The sequence below is a fragment of the Macaca mulatta genome, chromosome 8 (genome assembly GCF_049350105.2).
Source record: "Macaca mulatta isolate MMU2019108-1 chromosome 8, T2T-MMU8v2.0, whole genome shotgun sequence".
Taxonomy (NCBI): domain Eukaryota; kingdom Metazoa; phylum Chordata; class Mammalia; order Primates; family Cercopithecidae; genus Macaca; species Macaca mulatta.
In genome coordinates, this window is record NC_133413.1 from 111,762,507 (window position 1) to 111,782,595 (window position 20,089).

The following is a 20,089-nucleotide window of genomic DNA, read 5'->3' on the forward strand; positions in this document are numbered from 1 at the left end:
ATAGGACACAGCTGATTATCTATGGATCTGGAGCTCCAGGAGAGGTCTGAGCTGGAGATTGATTTGGGAATCCTTGACTATATGTGGAAGTTAATTTATGGAGTGGACTGAGATCACAGAGTGGGCCAATGGAGGAAGGGAAGGCTAGGGAACGCTTCTAGAAGTGAGTAGAGGCTGGGCGCGGTTGCTCACACCTGTAATCCCAGAACTTTGGGAGGCTGAGGAAGGTGGATCATTTGAGATCAGGAGTTCGAGACCAGCCTGACCAACATGGTGAAACAAACCCTGTCTCTACTAGAAATACAAAAATTAGCTGGGTGTGATGGTGCACACCTGTAGCCCCAGCTATTTGGGAGGCTGAGGCAGGAGAATTGCTTGAACCTGGGAGGCAGAGGTTGCAGTAAGCCGAGATTGCGCCACTGCACTCCAGCCTGGGCAACAGAGCAAGATTCCATCTGGGAAAAAAAAAAAAAAAAGAAGTGAGTAGAAAAAGAAGATGCCGCAAAGGAGGCTGAGAAGGAATGGAAAAATAGGTAGAGAATTGAGGCAGGAGAGGGCTTCAGAAGGCATCATGGGCAACAGAACAGCATCAGAGGCTATGATGAGGGCAAGGGGTCTGCCTGGTCTTTCCTGCCCTGCCCTCCTGACCAGCTTCGAGAGCTAAAGGACACCAGCTGCACCCAGACCCTACTCCTCACGCTCAGCACCCAGGGAAGGAGCACATTTCCCAGGAGGCCAGAGATATCTATTCCCCACACGCAGCCACATTCAACCATCACAACCACTAATCCTCCATTATAAGGTAATTTTGTATATAGCAAAAGAAGTTACAACTAAAATATATAAATATATGTAAGGCACGGAAGGCACTCTTGCTGCTGAGGTTCTACGACTGAGATGGTCACAGCTTAGGTTCATCCCGGGGTAGTACAACTGACACCAAGCTCTGAGTCAAGGGAACAATCGGAATCCAAGCTAGATCTCCAGGCTGGCGTTACACCAGTGTTCACCAAGTGTATGCCAAGAAGCACTGGTTATAGGATTGTTAATAAACATACTGAGAGAAACGAAACAAAACAAAACAAGAGTCTTGTGGGTAAGTGAGAACCAGGAAGTCAGAAGCAGTTGGCTGAGCCAGGGGCTGGAAGACAGAAGCTCAGAATCAAGAGCAGAAGAAGAAACTCTGGAGTGCAGCCTCAGAGCATCAGAGCAGAACAGCAGCTTGCAGGATAAAAACCAAGACAGAGAGAAAGAAGATGCTAAGAGAGCACTGGGGAGGGAGAGATGATTCACACCAGGGAGAACTAGGGCCATTTCCCGGGTCGGCAAGCATGCCTAGCATACATTCATGTGGCGTGAATGACTTAGAGGGGATTTGAGCTGCACTTGGAAGAATGGCAGATAGGAAGGTGGGAAGGTCATTCTGGGCAGAAGGAAACATTTGAACAATAGCCTGGAGTGTGGGGTTAGTTCTGGCCGCAGGTAGTTGGAAAGGGGAGTGTGAGGTTTTAGTCTGTGCGCTCTCAGCATCTCCCCGGGGAAGGAAGAACTACTTTTAGGCTTGTGCTGTTTCAGGGTGCAGCCCTGGAATGAAACTGGACCTGCTGCCCATATCAATGCCAGCTTTTCACTGAGAGCGGGCTGAGTCCTGGGCCAGGCAGCCCAAATTCCCACCTGGACAAAGCAGATGCCCAGACTCTCCTGGCCCGGGCCACCTGCGTGGGGCCTGCTGGGCAGAGCTCAGAAACTGTGTCTCCGTTTCTCTCTGCTCAGACTGTCTCCATTATGTTAAGCTGCAGGCCCCCAGGCAGGGCCCCTGCTGTTTTGTACCTGGCTGCTCCTTTGAGCCAAGAATGGCAGTGATGCCAGTGTCTCCACCACTGCAGAGGTTCTCCTTTTGTTCTGAAGGACAGCACGGCTGTGCGCTCTGTCACCTGTCCGGAGGTCTTCCGCTGCATCCACACTGCCAGGTCAAGCGAGCAGGAGTTGCTGCATCCTTGGTTTACAAGGCTTGAGAGCTTTTGAGTAGGAGGGAGTGTATGCAAAATACTTAGTGAGGATGCCTAAGGATAGTGCAGAAGCCCAGCATTGAGCGTCCTGGAAAGACTTCAAATGAATCTTCACATTCAACATAAAAAATAAAACGAAAATAGACAGCTTTTCTTCAATTCCATAGTCACCTGTAAGAGACTGATGAAGGCTAGGAGACATTAATTAAAGAGTGAGAATCATTTTCTGGGTTCCTTCAGTGGTTAACCTTTCCCTTTTTGTCAATTTCTATTAAGTTCAAAACAGTTTTCATGCCTATAAAATCAATCACCTCAGTCCACAAGTCCCCGTGCACTTATTGTGAAATATAATGAAAGCGTTGATAAAGGTGTGCAGAGAAGATGAATACATCTGCTGAAATACAAATCTAGAGAAACAGCTTGGTTTACTCCTCCATCCCGCTTACTCCTTCCGGTGAGTGAATACCACTCACGAGAGTGAATACCACTCACGAGAGTGAATAGGTATTTCAGTAGCATGACGGGAAGACTTCCCAGGCTGCAGTCTTGGCTCTGCTGTCTATCCGATGATCATTATAGGCTGACCTGTCTAACTCAGTTTCCTCATATGTCCAGTGAAGACAATCATATATACCTTAAGAGTAGTTGTGAAGATTCAGTGATATAATGGCTGTAAAGCACTTAGCACAGTGCCTGGCACAACTTATAACTCAATAACAAGAAGACAAGCAATCTAATTTTAAAATGACAAAACAGTCTGGGCAACACGGTGAAACCCCATCTGTACAAAAATATGCAAAAATTGGCTGGGTGTGGTGGCTTGCGGCTGTAGTCCCAGCTACTCAGGAGGCTGAGGTGGAAGGATGGTTTGAGCCTGGGAGGTTGAGGCTGCAGTTAGCCAAGACTGCACCACTGCACTCCAGTCTGGGAGACAGAGTAAGACCCCATCTCAAAAAAAAAAAAAAAAAAAGAAAAAAAAAAAAGAAAAAGACAAAAGACTGGAATGGACATTTCACCAAAGAAGATACATGAAACTCTAATAGGTGCACAACAGACGTTTAACATTACTAGTTGTTAGAAAAATGGGAACTGAAACCACATTAAATACCACTTTATGCTCACTTTAAAGTCTATAATTTTAAAAATAGACAATAACAAGAGCTGGAGAGGACGTGGAGAAACTAGAACCTCCCCACATTGTTGGTGGGAATGTAAAATGGTATAGCCAACTAGGAAAACAATTGGGAAGTTTCTTTAAAAGGTTAAGCAGAATTGCCAGCAGCATTTCCACTCCTAATTATCTGGCCAAAAGAAATGAAAGCATATGTCCACACAAAGACATATGTTCATGACAGCATTATTCATAATAGCCACAAATTGCAAACAATCCAAATGTCCATCACCCAGAGACTGGATAAACAAAGTGTGGTAATTCATATAATGAAATACTACTCAGCAATAAAAAAGAACAAACTATTGATACATACTACCACATGGATGGACCTCAAAAAGATTTTGCCAAGTGAAATAAGCCAGAAATTCATTTACATAGCATTTCTGGGAAATACAAATCTATGAAACAGAAAGCAGATCCGTGTTTGCCTGTGGCAGGCAGGTGAGACTGGAAATTCCAAGCGGACATGAGGCAGTTTTGAAGCTGATGGAAATGTTCTAAAATTGCATTTTGGTTATGGTTGTATAACTCTATAAATTTACTAAAAGTCCCTGAGTTAAACACTAAGATAGGCAACTTTTACAGCATATAAACTATACTTCCACATAACACTTTAAAAATTGTTACAAAGATTGTATGGCAACTCAAAGAAGTTGTGTGATATGTTAAGTAAAAGCAAAAAGTTAAGGCAAAAACAGCAAAACCCATAAGTATTTAAAATACAAAGTACATAAATAATTACAACCATGAATGAATCAGAATAAAAACAAGGGCTGGGTGCAGTGGCTCATGCCTGTAATCCCAGTACCTCGGGAGGCTGAGGTAGGAGGATCGCTTGAAGCCAGGAGTTCAAGACCAGCCTGGGCAACAAAGTGAGATCCAGTCTCTATAAAAAGTTTTTTTAATTTAGGCAGGCACGGTGGTTCATACCTGTAATCCCAGCACTTTGGGAGGCTGAGGCGAGAGGGAGGATTGCTTGAGCCCTGGAGTTTGACTCTGCAGAGAGTCATGATCGAGCCACTGCACTGCATTCCGACCTGGGCAACAGCAAGACCTTGTCTCTTAAAAAAAAGAAAAAAAAAGAAGAGTGAAAATGAAAGAACTATGGAGCAATAAAATTTGCCATATCAGTAAAATGGAGTTGTTTTTTTTTTTTTTGGTCTTTTAACAAAATATTATTTAATCATTTTTATTATATTAAAAAAGATAAGCTAAAGCAGATTTTGTGTGTGTGTTCTGTCTTCTAGCTTGCAGGGAGTGGAGGAGGAGATAATAGTGCGTCCTTGTTTTTGAGTTCTTTTCTTCTACATTTCTAGAGAGCTTTACAGACATTAGCTCATTAATCCCCAACAATCCTTGAAGCAGGCAGAGAATAATATCAGCTCCCCACCTTGCTTATTCCGGTTCATTTAAAGGCATTTTTTTAAAATTTATTATGAGGATATGAAGGAGTTATAATCATATTTTATGTATATACATTCTCATATATATATACACACACCAAAAGAAGTGGATTACACTTTACCTCCTCTGAACTAGGTTATTTCTCCCCTACTCCTACTGTCTTCTTAGCCCTTCCGAACTAAAGCTGAGGGGTCATGTTACCTTAGCCTCCAAACAACAGAAAAACACCAAGCTTGCTAAGTGCTTCTGTTGGGCTGAAATAGGAATTTCTCCTTTTATGGTATCCTTAAGTTATCCGGACAGTAGAAACGAATGTTTGGGCAGCAGCTTATCTAGCTGATTAATGGCATTTCACTCGGCATTGGTTAGGTTCTACTTTCTCTGCATCACAAAGAGGTGAAGTCCCATGTTATGGAACCAATGATTTCTAAATAACAAATTCTGAAGAATGCCCTTGTCACACATGCATTCCACTTGTGCTGTCCGCTTGACTGCAATGCCCTGTCCTACCTTATCTGCCAAATGACCTTTCTTGATCTTTTTAGACTTAGCATCTTTTATAACCATTTACCTTTTTCTCCTTTACTTTTCTTTGAGTACTCCCCTCCCCCACATCGTACAGCATCTTCCCTTCTGTGCTCTCATGGTACAGATTTCTATTTCCATCCATATCACGCTGTGTTGTAAAGTACGTGGGTGTGTGTGCTTGTCTCCTCCTTATAGATGTGAGTTCACTGAAGAAGAGTTAGTGTCATAATCGTCTTTGAATCCCAGCACATCCTGTTGATGATGATGAATGTACAAGTTTGCTAGGGCTGCTGGAACAAACACAGACTGGGTGGCTTAAACAACAAATTTATTTTTTCACAGTTCTGGAGGCTAAAAGTTCAAGACCGGCACATCGGCAGGACTGATTTCATTCTGAGGCCCCTCCCCTTTGCTTGTAGATGGTGGTCTTTCCCACGTGTTCTTCACATGATCTTCCATCTGTGTGCGTCTGTGTCCTCATCTCCTCTTCTTACGTGCACATTGGTCAGGTTGGATTAGGATCCACCCACTTAACTGCATTTCACCTCAATTACCTCTTTGAAGGCCCTACCTCCAAATCTCCAAATACAGGCACATTCTGAGGTAGTGAGGATGAGGACTTCCACATGTGGAAGTAATTTGGAGGGGAGGGGGCACAATTTGGCCCATCACAATGGTGATGAAGATGATGATAACAGCTACCATTTATTGAATGCTAGCTATATTCTGGGCATTTGACTTCCCATCTGCTATGTCTTTTAGTCTTCGATAACCCTACGGTTATAATCAATATTATTGTCATTTTTGGTTTATAGATAAAGGAGAAAACAAAAGGAAGGCTTACAGAGGTGAGGTCACTTATCTAAGGTCAAAGAGCTGATGTGTAGTGAAAATGGGATTCAATCCCAAGCTATTTTGCTTCCAGAGCTACACTCTAAATTACTCTACTACCTGGTACATAATAGGTACATAGAGCATGTTTGAAGAAAGAATGGCCAAGTAAATGAATGAAATAATAAATACCACAGCCATGTAACATTTAGATTCAGTTGCACCACAGACTGTTGCATAGTTCTGAAAACCTACAAAAGATATACATGTAAAAGTTTGATAAATGATTATCCTGAAATATAACTTTATTCTTGTCCTCTTTTTCTTTTTTTTCTTTTGGGATGGAGTCTCACTCTGTTACCCAGGCTGGAGTGCAGTGGTACAATCTCGGCTCACTGCAACCTCCACCTCGGGGGTTCAAGCGATTCTGCTGCCTCAGCCTCCTGAGTAGCTAGGATTACAGGTGCACGCCACCACATCCGGCTGATTTTTTGTATTTTTAATAGAGACGGGGTTTCACCATGTTGGCCAGGCTGGTCTTGAACTCCTGACCTCAAGTGATTCACTCACCTTGGCTTCCCAAAGTGCTTGGATTACAGGGGTGAGCCACCGTGCCTGGCCCTATTCTTGTCTTCTCATACAGGCAGATTAGAAGGGATCCTATCACATTTAAAATTTAGTACTTTTTGTTTAAAAAAATAAATTGAGATTATACAATCAAAGAGCATTAAAGCTGGTAGAAGTTTCACAAATCATTTGTTTCAGACCAGGCACAGTGGTGCACACCTGTAGTCCCAGCTACTCGGGAGGCTGTAGGGGAAGGATCGCTTGAGCCCAGGAGTTCATGGGTATAGTGTGCTATGAGCACGCCTGTGAATAGCTGTTGCTCTCCAGCCTGGGCAACATAATGACACATCGTTTCTAAGAATTTTTTAAAAAGGTATAAAAAATTAAAAATTTAAATAAATAAAGAATCATCTAGTTCAAACTCTTTGTTTTACAAATGAGGAAATAAAGGCACAGTGATAGTAGCTGGCTTGCCATTACTGTATTAGACTGGTGACACATTATTGACTATGCATTATTATTCTTATTATTTACCATCACTGTGCTCCTAGGTGTGGAGTAATCAAATTAGGTTTTTCTTTTCCCCAGGATCATTCCAAAGTGGTTGGTGTGTTAGACAAATGAGGAGACAAGAGAAGGGGTTGAATCAGAGTCCTTCAAAGCAACCCACCAAATTCCATTTTCCTATTTGCCGTTTTTCCCACTGCAACTCACCCAAAGTAGAGAAAGAGGGATTTTTTTTTTCATAAACTGGCTGAGAGGAGTATTCCTTAACCATGGTTAAAGAAAAGCAAAATTCTGCAAAATTCCCAGGAAGATTAAGTATGCCACGGGGTGGTGACAGGGACCTGACCTGTGTTCATAGCTCCACAGCTCTTGGCACCGTCTCCTGCTGGGATGCCGGGCCCTGCAAGCACAGTCTTGGAAAATCACAAATAAAGACAGAAAGAAATTGTTTAGCCCAACTTCCTCAGATGAGGAAATGAAGTTGTAGGAGGTAAAGTGACTTACTAAGGATCAATCAGCCAATTAGCGAGAATATTGGAAACAATGGGCCTCTTCCACAGATAAATCAGGCAGGTTTCGGAAAGTTTCACTCACACCCAGCAACCTCCACAGAGTCAGGCAGTGTTTTCCAAAACGTGTTCTGATGCCACTCATGGTTACACAAGACCTCTTTAGCTCTTTTTAAAAAGCAAGACAACATTTTTTTTTCTTTTAATGGTTATGTATTGGCCAGGTGTGGTGGTTCATGCCTTTAACCCCAGCACTTTAGGAGGCCGAGGCAGGAGGATTACTTGAGCCCAGGAGTTCAAGACAAGCCTGGGCAACATGGAGAGACCCTGTCTCTACAAAAAGTTAAAAAGTTAGCCAGGCGTGGTGGTGCATGCCTGTAGCTCCAGCTACTCAGGAGGCTAAGATGGGAGGATTGCTTGAGCCTGGGAGGCCAAGGTTGCAGTGAGCTGTGATCATGCCACTGCACTCCTGCCTGTGACAAAGCAAAACCCCTGTCAAAAGAAAGAAAGAAAAGAGAAAGAAAGAAAGAAAGAAGAAAGAAAGAAAGAAAGAAAGAAAGAAAGAAAGAAAGAAAGAAAGAAAGAAAGAAAGAAAAGAAAGAGAGTGAAAGGGAAAGAAGGAAGGAAGGAAAGAAAGAAAGACAAAGAAAAAGAGAAAGAGAGAAAGGAAAAAGAAAGAAAGAAAAAAGAAAGGGAAGGAAGGTAGGAAAGAAGGAAGGCCAGCCAGGTGCGGTGGCTCATGCCTGTAATCCCAGCATTTTGGGAGGCTGAAGCAGGCAGATTGCTTGAGTCTAGGAATTTGAGACCAGCCTGGGAAACATGGCGAAACCTCATCTCTAATAGCTGGGTGTGGTAGCAAGCACCTGTAGTGCAGCTACTCGGGAGGCTAAGAGGCTAAGGTGGGAGGATTGCTTGAGCCTGGGGGATCAAGGCTGCAGTGAGCTGAGATTGCACCACTGCATCCACCTGGGTGACAGACCCAGACCCAGTCTCAAAAAAAAAAAAAAAAAAAAAAAAAGAAAAGAAAAAGGAAAAAAAGGAAGAAATAGTTAATAACATATTTTATACAAAAATATTCTAGGTTAAAAAACAGTGAGTTGATTTTTAAAAATACGCTCAATAAATAATATTACAGACACAATGCTATGATCATATTGCAAAAATCATGAAGGGGTAGTATGCAAAATATTGAGGTGTGGGACACGTTGAACAGGGATAATTCTCTCCTTTTTATAGATTCATGAATGGGTGCATAGAGAGGATATGGGAATTGCTCATGAAGAGGAAGAAAATATTTTTACATATAGTTCAGGGATTTGGCCTTACTCTGTAGCAACCCTATTCCACAAGCACTAGGCCTGCTTGCTGTTTGACAGGTCATGGAGTTTCGATGGCTTTAGGGTTGCCATCAAACAGAGCTTTCTCTTCCTTTCAAAAAATATTGTCAATATATTGTGAGAACAGCAGTTGTCTTAACGTTTTATTGATTTCTTACGTTTGGTGCTGAAATGATCAATCAGAAAAAATCCCACTGCAAATGTTCTCATGGTAATCTGTCACTTATCAGATCCTGGTCTTTTTATTTTTTTATTTTTTTATTTTTTTGAGATAGAGTCTTGCTCTGTTGCCAGGCTGGAGTATAGTGGTGTAATCTCGGCTCACTGCAACCTCTGCCTCCCAAGTTCAAGCGATTCCCCTGCCCCAGCCTCCCAAGTAGCTGGGACTACAGGCACATACCACCGCGGCCTGGCTAATTTTTTTGTATTTTAGTAGAGATGGGGTTTCACCATGTTGGCCAGGATGGTCTTGATCTCCCGATCTCATGATCTGCCCACCTAAGCCTCCCAAAGTGCTTGTATTACAGGCGTGAGCCACCGTGCCCGGCCAGATCCTAGTCTTTTATCTGAAAATTGGCAGATTGGACAGCAACCAGTCTACACTTGTTCTCTATAGCTGCTGTTCTGACATGTTTACTGTGAACAAATACATTTTGTTTTTATAGGGTGAATAATATCCTGAAACGGCACCTTAGGCTTCTCATTGCCCAATTTAAGCCAGTCCAACATATCCTCAACCTTTAATTCCTTTCTTTATTTAAAATGTCTTATTAAGTCCTCAAAATTCACGAAGTTGAGTCATGAATGAAAGTAAGGCTTTTCATGGAGTTTTTCTGTGGCTGTTTTTGTTGTTCACAGAGTTCTCACCTTAAAGATTTGTATCTGGAACATTTGTAATCAACTAGCAGAGGCTTAACCCCCCTTCAGAGGAGGATCAAGTGTTAATCTTCAGATTTCAAGTGTGTGGGTCCAAAACTCTGGGCCCAGAATCCTTAGTCCAGTTGCCAGAGGCCCACGGGTAATCCATGAAACCTCCCACTCCTATAGCATGTAGTAATGTTTTCTCTGAGACATTCTGTCAAAGGAGAATTCCAAAACAAGTTGGAAAGATGCAAGCCCAGCCCTGGGGCCAGAGCTCACAGCCATATGAGTGGAAAGCAAGACTACAGTGAATTACAGGCAATCTCTGGACTGGCTTTCAGATCTTCCCAGGGAACAGCATGTCCCAGGGTCCTTTTAAGGCGGTCTACCCTCTCTTGTGTTAAATGCAGTTAAGACATTTTCCTGGTCTTAGAAATGTATCCTCCTTCTTACCTCCTGAACCAGCTTTGGTCAGAGGCCATGAGACCATAGTAACAAAGAATTTACAAGTGTTCAAACTGAATGCAGGCTGCAATTAGGGGCCCACAGGTAAGTACAGCTCCAAGCTTGAGACAGATCTTGTGTGCCTGGTACATAGTGGGCACTCATCACAATTCCTGGTGTCTCATCCTCACCTAGCCCAGTGATCTCATTATGCCCTGGCTCTCCGTACTCTCTAGTTTCACACGAGACATTCTGGCTCCTAAGGTGGAAGTTGCAGTTTTTGTCTGGTTTCTGGTCCTGGCTGACTCTCCTCCTGCTCTGACCTGCAGCTCCCATCAGGCCTTTCTTCCTCCTCAGCTCTTTTGTTCAACTCCCTTCACTTCTACTGTCATCTTCTTCCCATCCCCATGGCCCAAAGTGCCCCTTTCACCTCTTCTTTAACTGGACACCGGGCTTTTCAGTTAAAACACTTCAGTGCTAGCTCAGGAATTCTACACAACACACTTGAAGACGCAGTTGCTTAAAGCTGACATTCCATGTTTACCACAGAAGGAAAACTTCCATATACTGGTAGGGGATCTCAGGGCAAGCCACTTCCTTTTTTTTTTTTTTTTGAGACAGAGTCTCCCTCTGTCGCCCAGGCTGGAGTGCAGTGGCATGATCTCGGCTCACTGCAACCTCTGCCTCCTGGGTTCAAACGATTCCCCTGCCTCAGACTCCTGAGTAGCTAGGACTACAGACACCTGCCATCACGCCCAGCTAATTTTTGTATTTTTAGTAGAGATGGGGTCTCACCATATTGGCCAGGCTGGTCTCAAACTCCTGACCTCAAATGATCTGCTCACCTTGGCCTCCCAAAGTGCTGGGATTAGAGGTGTGAGCCACTGCGCCTGGCCCAAGGCAAGTCATTTCCTAAAGAATTGGGGTTGGGGATATAGCCCTTGGAGAGTTTCTTTAAAAACTGTAAGAAAGCTGGGTGCGGTGGCTCAAGCCTGTAATCCCAGCACTTTGGGAGGCTGAGGTGGGCGGATCACCTGAGGTCAGGGTTTCAAGACTAGACTGACCAACATGGAGAAACCCTGTCTTTACTAAAAATACAAAATTAGCCAGGTGTGGTGGCACATGCCTGTAATCCCAGCTACTAGGAGGCTGAGGCAGGAGAATCGCTTGAACCCGGGAGGCGGAGTTTGCAGTGAGCCGAGATTGCGCCATTGCACTCCAGTCTGGGCAACAAGAGCAAAACTGTGTCTCAAAAAAAAGTACTGCAAGAAAATGGTGTGAAAATACATGTTTAATATATAAGAATGTATCTTGTACTGTTTTTGGTATCATCATTAAGAAGCAAGAAGCCTCTCAAGAGAGGCTTATGTGTTTCCTGACCAGTTCCAAGCTTCTGCTAAGTAGGCAACAGATCAGGTGAACTCATCTCCCCAGCTTAGCTCACTGTCCCTGGTGAGGACACGTGGCAGAGTTAGCCCATCTGTAGGCCAGGGACCTGTGATGCAGTCTGGCTCAATGGCTAAGCCAGTCAAATTCTTCTCTCAGGGATTTAGCAAAGACACCTGGAGGGAAGTTAGTTCCAATGGCTGGACCTGGGAGATCACACAGATTTGGGTGCTGAACAGCCATTTTGGGCCATGTGTAGACAAATAACCAGAAATATTGAACTGGGAAGAAAGAGGATAAAAGAGGCGATATACAGAGAACTACTTTGCTGTAAGCAGAGGAGTTGGAAATGTGAAAGAGTGTAGCACGGAGCTGCCTTGATTCCTGCTTTTCCTGAGGCTGTGTTTCTTAGTTTTTCCAGGGCTCCCAGGCATACATGTCCTTTCAATAAACTTTATTCTTTCTGGAACAATTTGAGTGAGTCTGTGTTCCTGATTCAAGCTGCGGTAGATCCTCTGAGGAAGGTAGTCTTTATAGGCGCTAAGCAGGGTGCCCATCAGAGCTCCCTCCAAGGGCAGATCGATTAGTGATTCCTTCTCAGTATTGGCGTGGACATCAGCCCAGGGGATGCAGCCCTCTTACTAGATACGTCTAATGTTTCATGGCCAGTCCCTGGATTCTGCTGTGGGAAGTTCCAACTTCGAGGGATAGGATCCACTACCGAGGTTGGTAAGGGGACTACTTAGGAAAGAATCAGCTCCAGCTATTTGTCTACCCTCAGGTTACTCCACATAAAATAGGTCCTGGCAAAAGGAACCTTATTAGGCTGACTTGGGTCTCATGCTCAACTCCTGCGGAGAGATCAGATAGCATAATTTGATTGGTTTCCTCGGCAAGAAAGACTGCCCTCAGTAGAAAACATGTAATTTCCCAAAAGGAAATCAAACTATTGCTTTCAGAATAAAGGGGAATGGACTCCAGCAAGTAAAACAACAAATGCTCACCACAGTGGTGGAACTGAGATTCAAACAGTCTTTCTACCACTTGCCAATCAGAGTAGCAACAAACGTGTCTTTATACAGAAACAAAATCCGTCTCCCTCCAACTTTGCCTTATTGGTCTGGTTTTCCAGCTTGGAGTCCCACAGCACCAGCCTATGCTTTCTGCCCTCTGTCCTTCAGTGACATGAAGGCAGTTAGCATACTCTCTCTCCTCGATCCCCGGCCCTGGTCTCAACTCCTAGCTTTAAACATTTCTGTTCCTTAAACTGTTCCTCATGGAATGTGGTTTGAGTTAGCTTCTCCACTCTGGTTGTTCTCTTAAAAACCAGCTTCAGATTTTTAATTTTCCCACTTCAAATGTGGTGACCAGAGGAACCAAGGGGTAACACTTCAGGTATGTTTTGTCCCAAGCAGAGCATCTCAGAATCTTAAAACCCTAAAGATTAAGCTGTCATTTGTTTCCACATCCTGCCTGACACTGGTGCGAGTGCTGATGGCTCTAGTTCTGTATCTTGGCATTGCCATTTGTTAGCTGTGTGACTCAAGTAAGTTACTTGACCTCTGCAAGTGGGTTTCTTTACCTGTTACCTGCAATCATAGTACATATTTATGATCATTGTGCTTATTAAATGAGACAATGCCATGCAGAGTGTTGGGCACAGTGTGTAGCCCACAGAAGGCCCTCAATATACTTTTTGTGTGTGTGTGTGATAGAGTTTCACTCTTGTAGCCCAGGCTGGAGTTCAGTGGTGTGATCTCCACTCACTGCAACTTCCAGTTTCTGGGTTCAAGCGATTCTCTAGCCTCAGCCTCCCGAGTAGCTGGGATTACAGGTGCCCACCACCACACCTGCTTAATTTTTGTATTTTTAGTAGAGACGGGGTTTCACCATGTTGGTCAGGCTGCTGTCGATCTCCTGACCTCAAGTGATCCACCTGCCTCGGCCTCCCAAAGTGCTGGGATTACAGGTGTGAGCCAATGTGCCCGGGCTCAATATACTTGTTACTATTACCATTTATTGTTGTTCCTTTTTAAAATCCACCCCAAGTAAGTCGCTATCCAGCCTGTCCATAACCACCGAAAAATAATCAGCCAGAGGAGTCATGTCTGTCCTTTAGAGTTTGCACGAAGGCACACAAGGGATGGATTGGACAAAGAACACAGCGTTTAGGATTTATCTACACTACTAGAAGGAAATATTATCAGGGAAATGACAGCAGGACTTCGTGGGAAGATGTGGAATGCCACAGGGAAAGGAAAAGGCTTTGGGGTGCTTTCCTCTGGGAGGTAAAGTGCAAGCTAATTTTGCTTTGGTTTTTTTCGGGATTGGCAGGAAGTAGTCATTATGTCAGAATCCATGAAGATCGAGTTCTGATTATCAAGGGGTGAAAATCGCCAAGCAAATATTTGTCATTGATAAGATACTTCATAATCAGAGTAGCTTCTCACACCCATAGTAAGCTCTGCTTGCGGGACTTTCGAACGTGAATTCCCTGCTCCGACACTAATTAGACAAATAAAACAAAGCAGGCCTGGAGTCAATGTAACATATGCCCTAGAAAATGCCCACGGTCCTCTGCCTCACTACAACATTGCTACTGAAGGTGTCTCAGCATGGCAGCGGAGTGGCAGAGGTGAAAGTCATTGTCTCTGGAATGGTAATCAGTGAAATAAAAGACAAATGCATGATTTAAAGTGTGTGAACCATTGAGATGTCATCAAGGGGATAGTTAAAAGAACAGATTTTGGAATCGAAGATAGTAATTAGACTTCATGAAGTCTAATCTGTTCATGAAGGACCAACTATACCTTGTCTATCATGGTATCGTGAACTGGCGTTGTGCCTGAGTCAGAGCAGGAGTTGAATAACTCTCACTGATGGAATGAACTGTCTACATTCAGATCCTAGCTGTGCCACTTATAACAGTATGACTGTAGGCAAGTCCTGGAACTTCTCTCTGCCTCAGTGTCCTGGTTTGTAAAATGGGATCATGAGAATACCAGCCTCAGAATTGTGAGATTCAAAGAGAAAATGCAGACAGTTCAGCATAGCACATAGTAAGAAGTATGTAACCTCAAGTTTTTCTTCTGACTTTTCACTATTATTATTATTACTACTGATTTTTTTTTTTTTTTTTTTTTTTAAGAGAGACAGGGTCTTGCTCTGCTGTCTGGGCCAGAGTGCAGCAGCGTACACACAGGTCACTGCAGCCTCAACCTCCTGGGCTCAAGCGATCCTCAGCCTCCCAAGTAGCTGAGACTATAAGTGCTTGCCACTGTGCCCAGCTCTATTATTACTGATTTTTAAATAAATTCTGGTAAGTAGTCTGTAAAATAATAACCCTCATATTACACAAATAAAGAGCTAAGTTGCCACAGCAACACCTGTTTTACCACTAGCAGTAATCAACAATGAGACTAAGTTTTTGTTTGCTTGTTTGCTTTTTGCCAGTCGAATTTTAAGACCCTCTTCTTCTTTGCTGTAATTAACTCTTTGGACGGGCGAGGTGCTTTCAGTGGAATCACCAGCTGTGAATTCTTCCTTGCCTCTCCCATCTCACTGCTGGGACTTCAGTGATGTGCACCCTGGACGGCATCTTAGGGCTTCAGAGCCTCGAGAGGACACAGAAGAACGGAAAGTACCTATCATTTGATTGGAGCTGACAATTTCTGCTATGAAAAGAAACACTGGGAAAGAAGAGGGGGTTTTATTTTTTAGAAAACTAACTTTGTAAATTAAAGAAGAAAAGATTAATTACTTGGAAATTTTCAGAGTTTTGAGAATGTTTTAGCAGTGTTTCCTATTACATTATAATCTTCAAGTCCAGTCTCCCTGAGTTTGACTTTTGTCTTCTCATCAACCATGAATATGATATAGGGTAATTCAGCTGATATTATCAAAAAGCCTTTTGAATTCAAAAGGAAGTCATGTTAACGGAGGTGGGTCTGTGTCTATGTGTGTGTATGTATGTGTATATATGTGTGTATATATATGTATCCACACATATACACACACACACACACATTTTATATATATATAATATTATCCTAATCTGTTATTTTTTGATTTTTTTTTTTTGAGACAGAGTCTCACTCTGTTGCCCAGGCTGAAGTGCAGCCTCAGCCTCCCAAGTAGCTGGGATTACAGGCATGTACCACCACACCTGGCTAATTTTTATATTTTTAGTAGAGATGGGGTTTCACCATGTTGGCCAGGCTGGTCTCGAACTCCTGGCCTCAGGTGATTTGCCGGCCCTGGCATCCCAAAGTGCTGGGATTGCAGACATGAGCCACCAAGCCAGGCCTCTAATCTATTATTTTATACACTAAAAAAGAAATTGCTTATTTATAATTACCTACTTTTTAAAAATATGTTTTACCAAAATAGTACTTCTAACTTTCTTTCTTTCTTTCTTTCTTTCTTTCTTTCTTTCTTTCTTTCTTTCTTCCTTTCTTTCCTTTCTTCCTTTCTTCCTTTCTTCCTTTCTTCCTTTCTTTCTTCTCCTTCCTTCCTTCCTTTTTCTCCCTTTCTCTCTTTCTTTCTTTCTTTCTTTCTTTCTTTCTTTCTTTCTTTCTTTCTTTCTTTCTTTCTTTCTTTCCTTCCTTCCTTCCTTCCTTCCTTCCTTCCTTCCTTCCTTCCTTCCTTCCTTCCTTCCTTCCTTCTTTCTTTCTTTCTTTCTTTCTTTCTTTCTTTCTTTCTTTCTTTTCTTTCTTTCTTTCACGGAGTCTCACTCTGTCACCCAGGCTGGTGTGCAATGGCGTGATCTCTGCTCACTGCAACCTCTGCCTCCCAGGTTCAAACGATTCTCCTGCCTCAGCCTCCTGAGTAGTTGGGATTACAGGAGCATGCCACCACGCCCAGCTAATGTTTGTATTTTTAGTAGAGACAGGGTTTCACCACATTGGTCAGGCTGGTCTCAAACTCCTGACCTCATGATCCGCGTGATCTCTGCTCACTGCAACCTCTGCCTCCCAGGTTCAAACGATTCTCCTGCCTCAGCCTCCTGAGTAGTTGGGATTACAGGAGCATGCCACCACGCCCAGCTAATGTTTGTATTTTTAGTAGAGACAGGGTTTCACCACATTGGTCAGGCTGGTCTCAAACTCCTGACCTCATGATCCGCCTGCCTCAGCCTCCCAAAGTGGTGGGATTACAGGCGTGAGCCACCATGCCCGGCCAATAGTACTTTTAACTTTCAAAATGTACACATCATCTACAATTTATTGATATAAAAAACAACAACAACAATATTTTGCCTTTTTCGGTGTCTTCTACGGCAACGCTGAGAGAAATAGCCAATATTTCTGGACAATCTCAAGCAAGGTATCACCCTTCAAGAAGCCTGTCTTTGGCTCTCAACAATATTATGGCCTCTTTATAAAGGAAAAGAAAAAAAAAGTCCGAGGAGGAGAGGGATGACTTTTCAGTTCTATTATCTTTGGCATTTTGTACCAGTCTGGGGTTTCTCAAGTCTTGAGACAAAAAGCACGCATTCATTTTAGACATGAAAAAAGAAGTTCTGAATGCCTTTGCAGTTTCTTCCTTGAGCTGTCTTCAGGGAACTATTTATTTTGCTTCTTTACCTTGCAAATAGCTAACGGCTTCCAGCCAGGGCTCAACCCAACCCTTTTGTGCCCTGAAGTCATCGGTGAGTCTTTAAAAGAAAACCGATTCTTTGGAATGCTGTGCGTGCACATGCCTGTCGGACCCAGCAGGCCCCACCTGTGGAGCAGGTAAACCAGATCCTCCTGCCGGCCTCTGCAGCCACATTCCAGCCAGGCAAGCTCTTACTCTCTAATTGTTACCTGTCAAACAGGTCACCCAGGCACTTGGGTCTGGTCCAAACATGCGCATGTTCCCACGAAACCCTAAACCTGCAAACCTTTGACCTTTCCATAGTTCCGAGTTCCCTTGATTATTTTAGCCAGGGCTGATTTAAATCAGAAAGATGACTTTTTAACAGCTTCTTTTTCCTCCCTCACCCTGGATGGTAAGGCTGATTGTGCGCCGTGTGGGGTTTCTGGACTAGCACACTGTGGCAATTCAGGATGGCGTGAAGTCAGAGGTTAGGGGAGCGAGGGCCCCTAAAATGAAATCCACTCACGGAAGGCGTGAGCTGTCCACCCTGATGGCACGGAGAACAAATCCCCTAGGGTGGACAGAAACAGAAGTGACTCACAGCGGAAACTCTCTTCCTCCCCTTTCTGGCGCTGGGCTGGGCATAGGAGACTGCTGCGAGCTCAGTACAAAACTTGCTATAGGTAAGCCTGTGGGCAAGTCACCTGGGCTGTCTGGGACTTGGTTTCCCCTTTCGAGGAGGGAGAAGGAGGGGGGTCCCCTGTGTAAAGGCTTCTCCCAGCACCAGTTCAATGTTCTTTTCTCCTATTCATGCCACCCAAAGTAGGGGATCATGTCCCAGAAATGCTCGTACCTTTCACCAGTGTTGTAGGGGTCCTTTGCCAGTGGACCTTCAATCAGCTGAGGGTATGTGTCTAGGGACCGCCCTCAAGTGTGGAAAATCCCTGGGCTTCCTTCCCCTTCCTAGGGACATGTTAGTAGAATACAGGCCCTCATAACCACAGCTTCCCTTCTGGATTTCACCTCATGAGTTCATACTTTTTAATTGAGAGGCCATTTTTCCACTGTTCTAGCCATGCTGTCTACCATGTTTATTCTACCCATAACAAATTCAGAATCAAAGCTACAGGCTCACTGAATCGAAACACTTCATTTTACAAGCACAAAAACTGAGGCCTAGAGAGGAGGTGTGACTGGCCAGATGGCTCTCGGCTGGCCAGGCTCCTCGCAGAGCAGACCGTGGGAGTTGGTGAAAATCGCAGGCTAGCAAAATCATTGTCAGAGAAGCGCCATTGGAAGGTGCTTCCACGACTGCTCGGTTTAGGGAATTTCAAAAATCCAGGCAAAGAACCCAAGCCTCTCAAGCAAGTTTCTGACAGTGTGGGGCTGTCAGGCCAGTTTGTTGGGGATTTTTCTTCTCTTGGGCCGGACAGGTTATTCTACCAAGAGTTCAGGATCGCTCCGTGCAGAGCAGGAACTGGCACTTCCTACGCTGTTTGTCCAGCTCAGACTTGTCCGCCAGAGCCAAACTGGCCGGCTGGGCTGGCTCCTGGGAGCGAAACTTCCTCGGGGCGCTGGGGTGGGGAGGTTGTAGGCTGCAGGCCTGCTTAGCGCCCTTCTCAACAACGGCTCTCAGGGAGAGGAAGCAGAGTGCGTGCACTCCGGGCGGCGAAGCCCCAGCAGAGGCCTGCCTGGCTGTGCTCCGGGCGCCGCTCATTCATGAGGGCTGCGCGGCGCTGCGGGCACCACGATTCCCGCCGAGGTGCTGTAGATACCTAAGCGGCCTTCAGACGTCAAACCGGACAAACGAACACTTCTCCTTGTGAAGACGTCCAAGCACAAGAGGCCGCAATGTGGTTACTACTTTTTTTTTTTTTTGAGATGAAGTCTTGCTCTGTCGCCGAGGCTGGAGTGTAGGGGTGCAATCTCTGCTCACGGCAAGCTCCACCTCCCGGGTTCAAGTGATTCTCCTGCCTCAGCCTCCTGAGTGGCTGGGATTATAGGCGCCTGCCACCACGGTGGTTACTACTATTTATACAACATAACTAATTAGCATGATTTTCCTATTACTGAACACAAAATTTTCCACAAATACTGAACTGTTTTGCTGTCAACTTTGATTCAATCCCAAAGGTCCTCATTTTAATGCTTTTTTGCTGGCTTACTCCACCATGGACTAGCTATGAAACACTGAGCAAGTTACATCAACTCTCTGAGTCCAAGCTTCCTTATCTGCAAAAGGGGAACAATTGTCCTATTTCCTAATAGCATCATTGTATAGAACAAATGAGATGAGGTTCCCTGCCTGGTACGGGGCCTCGCACATAAAAAGTCTTTAATAAATGTCAGCTATTTTTGCTCTTGCTGATATAAAACTTATTAAAACATTGACCCACCTGTCCCAGTTTCAGAATGTATGTTTGACAATCAAAAAGTAACTTCAAAATAACTCAAAGTTGGCTGGGCATGGCGGCTCATGCCTGTAGTCCCAGCTACTTGGGAGGCTGAGGTGGGAGGATCCCTTTAGGCCAGGAATTCGAGACCAGCCTGGGTAGCATAGTGAGGACTCTGTCTCAAAAAATAAAAGTAAAATAAATAAATCAAAGTTAAATAAATCAAAGTTCTTTGCTTGTCATTCTCCAACACTGTGAAGGGGAAGTTCTGATTTCTTCAGAGGCCATAGCAGTTCCCTGTCCATGCAACACCTTCAATTCTAGGCTGTTTTCCCCGCCATTCCTCACAGTACTTACTGCCTCTACTTGCCATTTGTTGGCATGGAATCAGGGATTTTAAAGAGACTTTAGCATAAAAGAATACAAAGCGTGATTAGAAAAGGCTCTCTGAGGCTTTGGGCGTGGTGGCTCATGCCTGTAATCCCAGCACTTTGGGAGGCTGAAGTGGGCAGATCACCTGAGGTCAGGAGCTCAAAACCATCCTGGCCAACATGGTGAA

General features: G+C 44.2%; 1 protein-coding gene and 1 long non-coding RNA gene across 4 annotated transcripts in view; one reads left to right on the forward strand and one right to left on the reverse strand.

Moving 5' to 3' along the window:
- Nucleotides 1-15,388, forward strand: part of LOC114680314 (uncharacterized) — a 31,929-nt gene extending 16,541 nt beyond the window's left edge. Inside the window, exons 2-3 of the long non-coding RNA XR_003732484.2 lie at nt 14,706-14,876; nt 15,011-15,388. This is a non-coding gene — a long non-coding RNA (uncharacterized LOC114680314). The remainder of the gene's footprint in view (nt 1-14,705; nt 14,877-15,010) is intronic.
- Nucleotides 1-20,089, reverse strand: part of LOC114680429 (uncharacterized) — a 141,286-nt gene that overhangs the window by 69,556 nt on the left and 51,641 nt on the right. For 2 of the 3 annotated variants that reach the window (XR_013397394.1, XM_077943944.1), the window contains exon 2: nt 4,114-4,244. The exons of the other annotated variant lie outside the window; for it this stretch is intronic. Coding sequence is in view for 1 of the 2 variants with exons in the window: in XM_077943944.1 (XP_077800070.1) it covers nt 4,114-4,244 (131 nt within the window). In the remaining variant the exon portion in view is untranslated. The remainder of the gene's footprint in view (nt 1-4,113; nt 4,245-20,089) is intronic. 3 annotated transcript variants of the gene reach the window in all.